The following is a 14,678-nucleotide window of genomic DNA, read 5'->3' as shown; positions in this document are numbered from 1 at the left end:
GGGGCGTTTAGCTGCAGCCTGCCAGCAGCAACAGAAATATAGAGAAGTGGGTTTTGGTGTTTTCCATGCTCCTTCAGCCTGAAATAAGACTGTTTCCACATTAATGTGCCACCGTGGGTGAAAAAAAGCCTTTATGGCTGACGGGCGCTCAGGACACAAAGATGCACTGACTGAGAGGACAAGAGGAGAAGGGAAGGGGTTGAAAGAGGGAAAGAGGAACGGGGATCCCAGGCTTCCCCCTGCCGAGGATTCCCTCCCAGTCATCATGGCTGTGTCCACCAAGGGCTTGCCCAGGCGCATTCCTGAATACTGACTTCAGCTTGCTCCGGCTGCATGTCCCCACAGCACCTCCCCACCTCCTCCCTCGCAGCCCAGACAATGAATAAAAGAGGCTGTTTACATTGAGCAGAAAAAGTTGAGCAGTGCTAAGCAGAGGGGGAGACACTTCCTGGAGATGGTTGCCAACAAAAGAAACCCGGAGATGGGTTCTGCAACCAGTGGGTCAGGAAGAAAAAGCAGTAAACCGTCCATTAGTTGATCCAGGCTATAAATAAACTCAGTTAAAGGAGCTAAAAAAGCTCCCTCTCCATCACACAGAGGGAAAAACAAACATTTAAATCGGGAGAGATTTTAATTAGTTTAACGCTCAGTTCAATCCGACTTGTGAAAAACTACAACTTGAAAGTTTTTGACAGTTGCCATGACAACATGACTCAAAATGTGCCTCGACGACTAACTAAAATACCAGGGTTTGTTAATCAAAAACAACTGAAAATAGCAAGACATTTTATAAACCTGATTATTTCTGGATGAATTGTTAAATACTGAGGAGAAGCAAAAGAGAAAACGTGTGCAGAGAAAGTCCACCAATTCAACTGATCTATAAATGTGAAGATGGCAACCCCTAATGGGGGCTTCCTACATCCACTCAATTACATAATGTGTTTTCCAGTGATACATCTGAATGCATTAACCAAATCAAATGCTATGGCCTTCTGTGTCTGCACAACATCATTGGCCAAGCCTCACAAAAGCATTGCAGATATAGGCAATACACTCAATGATTTCTTTTAATTTATGCTGGCAAATGGAAAGAATCACAAGTAACCAAATTACAGAATCTTCAAAGTACAAGTTAAAATTCAAAGAGTTTATTTTTCCACCAAAACATAAAAAAATGTGTCTAGAGTTAATTGTGGTTTTATTTAGAAAAAAGTCAGCTGATGACCCTGAATGTTAACAGACCCAAACTATGAGAATGTACATCTGTACCCGAGTTATGAGGGTTTCACAGTTACGTCAGTTTTCGCTTTTGATGTAAAAAATGAAAGCCATCTGTCAGCATAAGTCAGAAATGTTGCAAACAAAAGAATACAAAACCATTTAAGGTATCTTGAAACACCCGTTTAGCGGCTTTTAATGATATCTCAGATGTTTCCTCCGCATACCTTATAAGTCTGTTAAGTATGCGGAACAATAGAAGCCACAAAACCCATTAATTCAAAAGTGAAAATCAAACTTTTGAACTAATGCAAACATAAAAGTCAGTCTATGGAGTGAATTAGGGTAAAAATGCTACTAAAATATAACTGTAAAGAAAAATAGTAGTCCATGAAAAATAGTAGTCCACTGTAACATGAGTGATGTGTGGTTTTGTTTGTTTGATTCTCAAATGCAAGCTTGTTTCAAACGAGGGCATGTTTTCACCCATTATATACCTTTTTTCCCCAAAAAAACCGCAAAGTCAAGGGGCTTTGAATGGATCAAAAACTTTCTACCTTTATGGATTTTGGAAAGGCACCGACAAACTGCTTTCAGGACGTCTTTGTGTCAAGTCAAAAAGACTACAATTCAAATGAGCGCATCGGAAGCTTGTACACACCCACACAAAGGCCTAAATGTGGTGTGAAATGCAGCAAAAATGTGCTCCTGCAATAACTCCAACAATCTTTTCCTCAGTTCTAGGTTAAGGTTTGCTCTGTTACTATGCTCTCTCATTTTACCATAGTTTTTGAATTCTCACTACTTCCTGTTGTCTTTAGACAGCACTTCCTGTTTCCCACTGTCAATTCTTTTTTGGCTGTTGATATAATACTTGGCTACATTCACGTTTGACAAGCTACTTTCTAATGTGACTAAGCAACTGAGGCAGGTCTGCCTACAAACTATGTGTAAACTAAGTGTCTTCAACTTGTGCAGACTTTGCAAAACAGGAGTTATGGGGAAAATCTTGAAACATGTCTTCTGAAGATTTGATTAAATTATTGTGAGCTTAAATATGCAACAAGGAGTTGTAGTTAACATAAACCATCCATTTGGAAAAAAAACATTTTTTATGAATATTAAAACTAATTCAACAAGAAAACAAAGACTCTTGGCTGACTTTGACTATTTTTTCTTAGCAAGGGTCAGGATAACATTTAAAATTTTATGCATTTAGAGATTCTTCATAGAAAAGGATGGAAGAATCTGAGGGAAACACCATAGACATGATGTCCTCCTCAATGCAATTACCTACAGTGTTGGATTTACCGATCTGTTTTCATGTAATTGTGTTTGTGCTGGACACGGACAGGAAAGAAACCAACTGTCACTGCTGTGTGATGTTTACATTACAAAAAGACGGATTTGAATGTCCCAATTTGTGCAGAGAAGCTCGATAATCTTGTGCCTAACGCATATTAGTCAGAGTCAGACAAACAACCTTTGGAATTTAAAGGATGTTTTCGCTCTTATTTCACCATGTTTGGCAAGTTACAGAGGAAAAGGAAAAGCATCTGTCAGCAGAGCAGGACATGCATGAGATAATTAGCACAGAGCTGATATCTTGTCAGGCCTTCAGAGCTTCCTCTTCAAGGTCACAGCTGCACAAAGAGTCATTTTTTATGTCTGAACAGACTCCAAGGATGGCACTTGGTCACCTTGTAGGCAAATAGTCACTGAAGGCAGTGAAAAATAGACAGCAATCCCTAAAGCAACATATCAAAAATATATCTGTGCTAACAACCCACTATTTATAGATACTATTCTGGGTTTAGAAACCAGAGCAGCACTTCTGTCCAATCCAGTGCCTGATGCAGTACAACATTTCTGATCTTTAGGAAACAAATGAAAAAATGAGAAAGCTCATTTAAAATCTAGAATTGTGCTTTAAAAAGAGCAAATCTGCCACAAATATAGGATGGATTTATGAAGTTGATGAAACTTAAACACAAAAAGGATCCTGATCTAATAAAGTTTGAAGAGAGATTTTTTTTTTACAGCATGAAACTTTTCTTCTTGTGGAGAAGACTAGGCTGCAGAGTAGCGTCCAGGCTCTCTGCTAAAGCCCAGTGACTCAACATCACCTTAACATAAGGCCATTACCATGACAAGCAGAGGTGGGAGGAAGGAAGGCAAATGATGAGCGAGAACACCATCACAGCTCCTTTGAAGGTAGCGGAGTCTGTACCTGCAGAGCCCAGTGGAGCAGGGAGGTGGCTCAACCCACTAAGGACTCCTGCACAGCTCCACTCGACTTTCTCAACACGATTTAAAAAAAAAAGCCAGAACTGAGGCAGATGTGTACAGAAACTCTTGAATAAAGGATTTTTAACATTGGAGTAGGAGACAGGCCCTGACAGAGAAGTGTGCTCACTCATGCTGGCGTGAAGGCGGGGCAGGAAGTAGCTCAAAGTCTTGCATGTTTCAAACCCTGAAGCGAGCATAGCGGACTGCTTTAATGTTGCTGAACAGGAAGAGAAACACCAAGACTAAGGTCTCAATAGAGGAAGTTTAATTGTTTTTTGTGACAAAGCCCAGAGTGAAGTTCGAGCAGTCATAGATCACAACTCAACAAGGACTATATCCTCAACAAAGGCTCATGCATAACCATTTTTGTGAGAACAAATGGAACAGGTTGGTTCTTTTTTATTCACCTTTAGTGAACATAGTTGTACCAAAGCAAGCAGAAAAAAAAAACACACAGCCAGGTAGAAGAACCTGAATTTGTTGCGCAATGACTCTCCTTAAGGGAGTGCCTTGAGGCATTCTGAGAGTACAGTTGGTTTCTGGGAGCTCTCCAGATGTACAAAGCACTCTAACATTCAGATCAAAATATATAGCAACAATTAACAGCAATTCGATACATATCAAAATTTGTGGTTGCATATGATTCAGTTGATATTGGCTCATCCGATTCATTGACCTAAACTGGATCCAGGACATCTTTAGCCAAAACCTCAACCAGTGTGACTCAGAGAGAAATACCTGAACTGATCAGTGCAGGTGAAGTTTTCCACATTCCTTGGATTTCTTCCAACATAATCAATTAAATATGTGTACAAACAAGTAAACAAGAAGGAACGTCAAATCCATTCACATCTTAGTTTCCCAAGGTTCAGTCCACTGTTTTTCCACATCCAAATAATCCAAAGGGAACATTATTAGAACCTTCTAGCACACTATGGTCACATGACTTTGCTAAATTCAAAGTGTTTCCACACATTGGACTGGAATGATGGTTGATCAGTTTTTGCTGACATCACATGTGTGTTGTCCGCTGTAATGGTACTTGGTCATTTTTGCTTTATAGTAAAATAAACCTACCATACCTCAATGCAATTGGTATTTCCCAGGATTTGGCTAATCAATTTATTTTATTTTGAAATGATTTTATAATGTATTGGTTGATTGGATTAACAACTTGTCTCAAACAGATTAATCCGATCGATCGTAGCAATATAAAATCGATTCATCGATACATCCCTACTTTAAAAGAGACTAGTTAAAAAAAAGAAATCACTGGGTTTCATTGAATTGTTTTTTTCTAAAACGTTGATTACATCAAGGACAAAGTGCACTTTTATTGACATGTTCATTAAATAAATGTAGAACACTTGAGAAGATAAGGTTGAGTTGACACAAGCTGCAACCACTGATTCCTTTTTTCCTCCAGAAACATCGGGAAGACAAGTGATTTCATTCAGAAATTCACAATCTCACAACAAATGTAATGAACCGAACAAGTTAAGGGGGTTCATCCAACAAACATGAGATGCAGAAAGAACCACCCGCCTTTCTCTGTGGAATAAACACGGCACACACTTAGCGGTAAAGTTGATCTACCTACATGTCAGAGAACATCTGAGACTTTCACTGCGATCAATGGGAGGAGGAGTTTCCTCTTAAAAGCGCAAATCATTGAGTGTACAAAGCCTATGGGGTTAATGGTAGGTCTGCATCACAAATCGCAAATGTATCAACATAGACATGTCCGCTAGCATAGTGTTCATAGATTAACCCCAAGAGAATCTGATGCCATCATCGTCTTCTTGCAAACAGGCAGTGCTATGACTTTGATGCAATCGTCTAGGGTCCAAACTTCAACTCATACAAGATCTGATTTGTGGATGTGTCTGGTTAAATTTACTAAACACAAAATTATCCCACTAACTAGCTAATGCATCATGATCAGTTCTCCACCCACAAACAGCTTCAGATGCTCCTTGACACAAAACACAGAAGGTCATAGAGGAAGCCTGTGAACATTTACAAAGTCTGTGGTTTCGTAGCAGAGCGGAAAGAGTCATTTAGCAGCCACACATCACCCTGCACTGACAGACGCCAAAAACAACAAGAACATCCAAGCTTCTTTGCTCCAGCTTTCAACATTTTACGCTCACAGAGAGTCTGAATGGACCCAGAGGCTGAATGAGCCCAGCAATGGAGACAAGGGTATTCCCTCTTTCTAACTTGCGTCTACAGTGTGCTCGCACAAGGCAGGAAGTTCACTGCTATAAGTGAAAGAGATATTATCTGTGGCAAGACGTCGCTATTTTCCATGAAGTCATCACAAGCCCCCAGGCGGAGCAACCAGCTTGCAACAAAAGGGCTCCTGTTTAGCCGGCACAATGTGGCACTTGACTCCACAGCTTGGCACACATGCAAATGACAGGACTCAAAAAGGTGTGCTGATGTCAGGCTGGAGTTAAAGGAAGAGACACACAACATGTGTGTTTGAGATGAATGGGATGGGGGGGGGGGTGTTAATGCTTAATAACAGCTGCTGCTGAAGGAAGCTATTTACCATCAATTTTGTAGTTTAGATGAAAACTTTTGTAATCATCTTCACTGTGACGGAAATCATTGAAAATGTTCTGAAATTTTTAGGGGAAAAGATAAACAGAAAGAACAAATGAGAGTGCCTTCTCTGAGGTTAAACTGGTCGGTCAACATGGGTGTCATCATCTCGAGTCATATAATCATATTCTACCCCTGCAGCAAGGTGGGGGGAAGGGGGGGCTACTCTGCACTTCCTGATCTCTGTATGACAGCAGGGAATGTCTGTCAAAGATGCAGCTGATTTTCCACGAGGCTCCTCACTTTTCCTAATCAGACCTGGATGGGGGGGGGGGGGGTGCTCCAGGGCTCTCCTAATCAGACCTTCTAAACCGACTGCAGTCTAACTTTAAGTGAAAGTTCGCTGCGCGCGCGTGCATCCATGAACGCGGGCAGGACTGCGTGTTTTAATGTTTGCCTCCGCTTAATGACATCTGCCTGGGGAATATAAGGCGCTCCAGGCTACCATGCGCACTCACGACCTGAAACGTGTCACACCTACAGAGGCAGGAAAGTACTCACCGTTCAGACCGTATTTCTCCAAATTGACTTTGACCTGCTCCTGAGTCAGCCCGGTGTTCTCGTTCACACCGAAGTGGTCTAAAACTTCAGTAGCAGACTTGGTGTGCGCATTTTCCATGGTGGTGGGTTTAGTAGATGACCTGCTCCAAATGCATGTAGTTCAGGCAAATCAATTAGGCTGTCGGAAGGGGTGCGAAGGCTGTGTGGGTGGGGGAGGAGGTGGGCGGTGTGAACAGCAGTTATCTCCAGTGAAGGACGCTCGAGGTCTTTCTGCCACCTGGACCCCCTGAAGAAAAACCTCCGGATCCTCCGCGGCTCAGACTCGTTTGTCCTTCTGTAGCTCGCCTGCTGCTGCTGCTGCTGCTGCTACTTCATCCCCACCTGAAGGTGTTGTGTGTCTGTGCTGGCGCAGACCGCCTTCTCGCTGTTGAGCACTCCCTCCTGTGCGCTGATTGGCTGCGCGTACCTGAGCGCAAGGGTTCGCTGCCTCCTGCAGCCTCTGCAAGGAGGGGAATTTACGCGCACAAGGATGACTCGCACTTCTAGTATCCGGCTTCTAAAAGAGCATCAGCAGAGTTTGGTCTCTGACAGCTGCAGGGGTGCTGCTGTGCGTCTCAGAGGATGCCTTCAAGAACCACCCCACCCCCCACCAGCAGACAGAACTGCTGCTGGCGGTGTAGTTCCTGTTGCATACAGGATGCATGATCATTGCCACCCTGAGGCCATCTGTGCATGGATAGTTTTATGCCGTCTGCAGAAATATGTTATAGTTTAAAGCAAGGATCTCCAACCAGAGGTTCCAGAGCCACATGTGCAGAAAAAAAATCCTTTTTAACAGTAAGGTTTACTGAATTAACAGATTTCTTTTTAAATTTGGTTACGTTTATAAATGTTTGGCTGAGGTGCATCTAGAAAAAAGGTAAAACTATGCAAAGTTTTTTACATCCCTGCTGACAACAAGACGCCTCATCGCTTTATTCTTCCTCCAAAGTGCAAAGTTTTCAAATAAACAAAACTTTGGAGAAAAGAAAGTCTGATCTTCTTTGATTGATCAGTTTTCATCTTTTATAGGAGTACATGAGCTGAACTAAGATGATCCTGTTTTGCACAAGAAGTCTTTTGTTTTAAAAGAAAGTCTGTTTCTGTCAGAAAACAATTTCACATTTAGAGAAAATATTTGTTTCACTTTCTATTTCTGTTATTCAACCCAAAAAAGAAACATAATTCAGATTTAATATGAAGTAACAATGTAATGAATGCAAAGCAGTGTTACATTTTCCTAAAAAGGATTCCTAAAATTAGAATGGGCTGCTATTGTATCAGTAAGAAACAGACCCAAATGGCTTTTTTACGTTAACTGTTGCAGAAGCTTGTTGTATGTAATAGATGTCTGTTTAAGTATATCTAAATGCCATTTAAAGAGTTCTTTAAAAATTAATGAAGGCAGAAATTGATTATCTTTGCGTATTTTTAATGTAATCTGACAAAATCAAATACAATACGTTGGATCACAATTTTAAAAAATGCTGTGCATCAAAATAAAGTTAGATCCCCAATGAAATTGCTCCAAAACAATAACAATAAGCTTCACATAATGGGATGTAAAGAGCTGATTTGAATTGAAGAACTTGTGATATCTGCTTTACATGATTTCATCATTCCTACCTTCATTCAGTTCCAATACAACCAAAGGAAACAATACTTATTTTGTGATTTATTTAGAAGGACTTTAAAGTCACTGTGCAGATAGATATTTTATATATATCAGTATCAGTTTATGTGGATTTCCTGTCAGATTTTCTGAGGTTTAATAGAGCATTTAGGAGATCAGGCAGAATACTCTAGTGGGTTTTCTATATCAATTTAGTTCCTCCATGCAGAACTATTATTACCATAAATAATCAGGTATTTCTTTTTACACTGATGTAGCCATGTTTAAATAGAAAAGGCTCTTTTCCAATCTGTTTCCAAACTGGGGCCAATAACCTAACTGCAACAGCTGATGCAAAAAGAATCCTCCCAAAATTTGAAACAGTGACAAACTATGTCTCTCAATTGGCACGGTGCTGCCACACAAACGTCAGCCGAAACTTTTCCCGAGGATCACAAATGTGCAACATCTCTGCAAATGTGAAAAATAAAGAGTTGATCAAAACAGGAGTGGCTGAAAATTTCAGAATCATCTTTTTGTCTCTGATCAATCACACACTGACATTCTCAGAAAAGCACTTTTGGAATGTTCAACGACATGCAAAATAATTCTCTAAAATATAAAAATTAAAACATTTAGAGTCGATTATTTGAATACACCTTGTAAAGAGACAAAAGAAATGCTATTTAAATATATTCAAATCTGAAAGTATTGATGTCCAGCCAGCTGAGGAGAGATCCTTAAAGTACACAAAAGGAGCTTAACAGAACGTCTCAAACTCTAAAAGTTGTGCTCCCTGTCCTTGTAATATTGCCAGGTCCCTAAAACAGATCTGACAAGACAGTCCCTCTCTGGTCCAGGTTTGTCTGCACTGCTGTTGAGAAACTCCAACGGACCAAGGCTAAAGGATTTATGAGAGGGTTTGATCCACTCTAATTTTTGTAAGTAAGCAGATGTAAAGTATTTGTATTTCCCTCACAAATGGCATGCAGTGATCTTTGAGGAAAAAAAATATATATATAAATTTTCAGCCTTGCTGTGGTGCAAAAGTTTTAATACAAGTTCAATTCCCTCTCTGCCTGCACATGACCATCTAAGTATCTTTGGGGGAGACAGTGAACCCCACGTTGACCCTTGTGGCTTGGCTAGCACCAGTCAGTTTATGTGAATGGCACTGAGACTGTAAGGAACCTTGGACCTTGAAGAACATTGAAAACCACAGAAATATTTGCTGTTTTTGATGTTGTTTAATTTTTTTAAATCTGATTTACAGTAGTATCACTTAATAATAACACCCACTTTTGGACACATTTTGGTAGATGTTCTCTAGATGTAGAGACGTTCCACTGACCTCTAAAGATTTTTTAATAGTCTCATTCAAAACAGTTGATGCCTAACCTTGACCCAAACGCTCATCTTAAACTTGGCCTTGAGTTTTTCCAAATTAAACTGGTTCAATCAGATGTCCCTAAAGATTGAGGTTGAAAGAAGAGTCAGTCCTGACAAGACGACAAAGACAAGTAAACACACACAAACACAGACACACAAAAACACAGAAACTTGTCTTTCTAAACCAAAATGTCCAATTGTCCTGATAAACAGATATTGTTAATATCTGTTTATCAGGAATGCATGATTACACAGATTGACAAAACCTATATTGTCTATAGGAACAATAAGAGGAGTGGATTGTTTATTCTTGCTTACAGTAATAACAGTGACATTTTCATTCAAACTTAACAGTTTATTTCAGAATAAGGATGGACACTTGTAAAAAAAGAAAAAATGTTTATCTTGATGTGAGTGTACTGATGTGAATTGAGCTATGTGCAGTTTGGGTTGACCTTGTAATGGTTGGACTGACGTGTTGGTGCAAACTCTCTGGATGATGTTAAACCCAAGCTCTCCTGGGTTAAAAGTGACATTCTTTATTTTGATCGCATGCTTTGAATAACAAGCAGTATGCATGCTAACATTCTATCATAACGGCTGAAGAACAAAATGAGGAAGAATTTCAAACCACTCTACATCCACAAACAAAGAATGTATGTTTGCGTATTGCTACCTGACACCCCCCCATCACACACACTTTTGGGAGTTGTAGTTCCGGTAAAACAAAGTGACTTTAATTTACAGAAGCATTGGGTGAAGCTTTATGTCTTCTTGTTCCACCATAAAGTAGGCCTAACTACTATGAAAACATTATTTTTGTCAAAGCTAAATAAAAGTGCTGCACTTTTTTTGCAGAACTAAAAGTTCAATAATTTATTAGGGAAGTGTGCAGTCATACAGTCATACAGGTAGGGAAACTGCTGCTTTCTTCATCCTAGATTATGCATGAGGTTACTGGAGTACAATCTCCTCAGTGTGTGACTTTGAAATGGGCCCACTGTTGGAAAACACAAGTACTGGACTGAGCCTTTTAAATGCACAAAGGAACAGGATGCTCCAGATCTGTCCTGGTTCACAGCTGGTCTCTTTCTTCACAGCAGAAAAAAAAGGTAATTATTTCTGGAGCTTATATAACTTTCAGAACTGCTGTCTAGAGGATTGTAGTTGTGAACTTGGATGCTCAATGTCTACAAATGTCCTCTCTTTGGAAGTTCTGTATTTTTCAAAAGTCCATTTCTATTTTAGGAACTATACGTCATGGGAGCTATCCACAGCCCCCACACCCAGAGAAGTGTGGCTGTGACCACATTTTGCTCATGCTGTTGGCTGTCCAGTCAAACGTACAGTCGGCGTGGAAATCACCAGCAGGAACAGCCCATGGTGTGAAGTCTTCTTTTTTGTGTGAGAGAGTGTTCATCTGCCTACTTTAGCTGAAATCATTGCATTGACCGTGACAGTGACATAAATGCAGAGAGAACCAGGTTAATGCCAAAGCTCTTTGGGAAAGCATTTCCCCACTTGAACCCCCTCCTTTGGTTTATTCAAATTTTCCTGTCAGTGGCACACTCCAGAAAACTGTGCTGGTCTAAGCTCCAGTCCTACAACATTTTCCACTCAACATTGTCAGGCATCCAGCAGTACTTTCCTTTCTCACGTGTCTGCAGCATTAGTTTGAGGAAACTTAACTTCATCCTTCCACTCGTGTGTAAAAAAAGCCTTGTCTGTGATTTTTCATAAAACCATTGTGTGTTATCTGCTTTGATTTTCTTTTAATTAGCTTTAGCCATCAGGATGACTTTTCAATAGAGCTGAGTCACCTGTGCATCAGACACACAAACAAAGCTGCTGTGAATCAAAGAGGTGATGATTATGTGAGCTAACCTAAGTCTGAGCAGCTGTACTTGAAAAGCAGCCCAAGTGGCAAGTCTTCCCTGCCCAGATCTGCTGCCATCATTAAACCTGTCGTCATCCTCTTTGCCTCTTTACCATCTGGGGCTCCACACATCTGTGACAAAGTCATAATTTCACAGTCTGACGCAGCAGGACACCATACTGCTGTCAGCAACAAAAGACAAGGGGAAGCGTCTACAGACTCTGTTTTCTAGTCACGATTGCGGTTCATTATTTTTGTGCTAAGGTTCTGAAAGGCTCTGTTAAATTGCAAATTATAGCTGCAAACTGAAGTGAATGGCCATTCCTTTTCTTGATGCTTTATATTCACCCACAGTTACCTACAATGATGTATATCACTAAAAAAGCTGCATGTCATTTTTCTAACAGAGTAAAAAAAGCAGGTTAAAAGGACAATTGTGGGTGGCTTTAATAGCATTTCCTTTTTGGGGTATTTTGATGGTTATGTTTGTTTATTTCATTTTTGTTCTTTGAGTTTGTAGTGTCTCTGCATGTAGATGTAGTCCTGTTATGTGTTTTCTGTGCTTCATGTCAATGAAATTCTCAGGGTCCTCCACCAGAGACCTTGGAGCTTGAGGGTCTTTTACTAGCATGGCATTTCTGGACTGAGATGGGTGACGTTTTTCAAAGGGATCTCTGCTCTAGCTATTCCTCCAGTCTGGGGGTTACTGCACTGAGTGCTCCAATTATCACAGGCACCACTGTCATCTTAGTCCCTGGTATTTCTCCAGTTTCTCATGTTCCTTCTTTCTGATGTTTCTGTCACTTTGTACTGCCTCATCCACAGCTTTCCTCTGTTCTTTATCTACCACTTTAGAGTCTGGTTGGTTTGTCATTACCATAACAGTCTGCGTCTAGAAGTCCCACAGGTTCTTTGGCCTCCTGCTGTCTTGTTTTTTAGAAATCCTACCTTAGCTGCTGTTGACTTCCAGATCAGGTGTGTTTAGTGAATGAGTTCAATGGCAGGTTGGTTAGAAAACATGTAGAACACCGGCCCTTGAGGCCTAGAATTGGCCCACACCTTGGGTCTTGTCTGGTGTGGTAGATCTGAGCCTCTGTCGCTCCGCTGCTCAGGGCTTGTTCCTGAGCTGCCAGGATGAGCGCTTCAGTGCTGTCCTGTAGGCCAGCCCTTTCTAGCCATTGGTTGGACTTCTTGATATCAGCCACTTCAATCATGATCCAGTGGTACACCCCATGCAGGGGCTTGTACTCCCACGATGACCTGTTCTCCAGAACCACATTCTCTGCTCTCCATTGCCTGAGGCATTCATGAGCATAATCTCAGTGGAGGCATTGTACTTGATGTATTTGTGAATCTTGGATGTTTCATCCTGCGTAGGGGCTCCTTCCTACGGTCTTCATACAGTCTCGTGGTGCTGGATTTGGGATGGAACCTTCCATGAATGGTGAGGAGCTTTTGTGTCTTAACATCTGAAGTTTGGATCTCTTCTTTTGGCCTTATTATTCCTGCAAGTTATCTGATCACTAAGTAAGTACTTTTCCTAAAATTCACTGTTTCCCATTCCTGCTGTAATGAGAAGAGTTTTGTTAACACCTGAAAAATGTGTCCTGACCTTTTAGCCATTCTGTCAATATATGCAAGTAGAAACCAGCCTTGAGAAGATTTTGAAACAGAGCTAATTAAAGAATTTGTGGGAGACACACAAGGAGCGGACTGCTGCTTAAATCAGAGCTCCAAGAGCCAGGACAGACTCAGATATTCAGGTCAAGCAACTCTTGAACCAGAGACAACTTCAAAAATATCCAATCTGCACCAAGAATTTTAAATAGAATTTTTATTTTAAAATAAAAGTTAAAAAGTTGGGTAGAGAGAAGAATGAAGAAGTTTTCAGTAAAGAAATTTGGCAGATGCACACTGTATTTGTTCATTTGGTTTCAACAGGTCCAACGCTTAGGAAGATGAATGTTTTTCTCTGCCAATCAGCTCTGTAGATATGCTCATTATGTGTTTCAGCAGAGTTGGGCAACTGCCCACAACAACAAAAGGACTAGATCCTTGATTGGAAACCATGGAATGAATAAAAATGTGTGGTCCTGCAATACCTGACTCAAACTTCATGGAAAATCCATGGGTTGTTAAGAAGAACTTTAGTAATCCAACATTTCTGCCCCCCAAAATGCATTCATCTAAATAATTTTCATTAATAGTTATATTTTAGTAGTTTCTTCATAAGCTTAAAGTAATATCAATACAAAAAAACACTTGAAAATTGATGTGATTGGTGTTTCTTTGAGTTTTACTTTTTTAAATGCAACTCTGAATCAATCAAAATATGAATGAGATTCCTATTGTGATGGCCCTGTAACTCTCCAAAAGAAAAGGAACAGAGAATATCAATTTCCCAAGAAAAATGTAGGATGAGGTTACAAAGTGAAGTTTTGTGTATCTAATTACAGGTGTATACTGTTGCAAATGACTCCGATTTTCATGTGATGTCCTTGGTTTTACACTCACGTTTCATAATTTATGCAGTTACCCCAAACTGAGCTGATGAAAAATGGTAACATTTATATGTTTAGCTGTAATTCTATCATCATGACAACATGTTTTGGTGTTCTCCGAAATGGAACATAGAAAGTAAAGCAATGATCAAAAGCGATCATGTTTGATTAAAGTTGTAACAAATAATTTCTCATTTTCTCCCCAAAGCCAGCTAGTTTTTATGTGCCAAAGACGCACACACTCATCGTCACCACTTTCACGTCAGGCACACTGTTTGCTAAACCACTCATCATCAAGTCAATGTGTGATGAGGGGGCTCATCCCGCCAATCAGTCCGTCTGTAATGTAACCAAATGTGACACATGAAGCTATTATTAACTGAGCCACTGACAGCTCAATGCACTTTCATTGCTGACCCAAACACACACTGAAAAAACGGTACCGATTCAGAACAATTAGGCACAAATTAGAAACATAACTCTCTTATCTGTGGAATGAAGTCACATGTTACCCTCAGGTTTAAAAGATGCATTCATCGAAGAGTTCATCTTATGGTAAATCCTTGTTTTGGTTGGTGAAGACAAACAAATGAATCACTATGTAGAATATTATGAGACTGTTGCTCGTACATACCTGCAC

At 40.3% G+C, this 14,678-nt stretch overlaps 1 protein-coding gene across 2 annotated transcripts in view; it reads right to left on the bottom strand.

The window, feature by feature from the left end:
• The window catches only part of atp2a3 (ATPase sarcoplasmic/endoplasmic reticulum Ca2+ transporting 3), a 46,405-nt gene extending 39,233 nt beyond the window's left edge, over positions 1–7,172 (bottom strand). For both annotated transcript variants that reach the window (XM_004076706.5, XM_011483751.4), the window contains exon 1: positions 6,622–7,172. In XM_004076706.5, the coding sequence (XP_004076754.1) occupies positions 6,622–6,739 (118 nt within the window). In that variant the 5' untranslated portion in view covers positions 6,740–7,172. The remainder of the gene's footprint in view (positions 1–6,621) is intronic.
• Between the last annotated feature and the right edge of the window lie 7,506 nt (positions 7,173–14,678).

The sequence above is a fragment of the Oryzias latipes genome, chromosome 14 (assembly GCF_053564925.1).
Source record: "Oryzias latipes strain Hd-rR chromosome 14, Olatipes_Hd-rR_3.1".
NCBI lineage: Eukaryota > Metazoa > Chordata > Actinopteri > Beloniformes > Adrianichthyidae > Oryzias > Oryzias latipes.
Note: the sequence above shows the minus strand (reverse complement) of the source record. Positions and strands in the feature narration are given on the sequence as shown.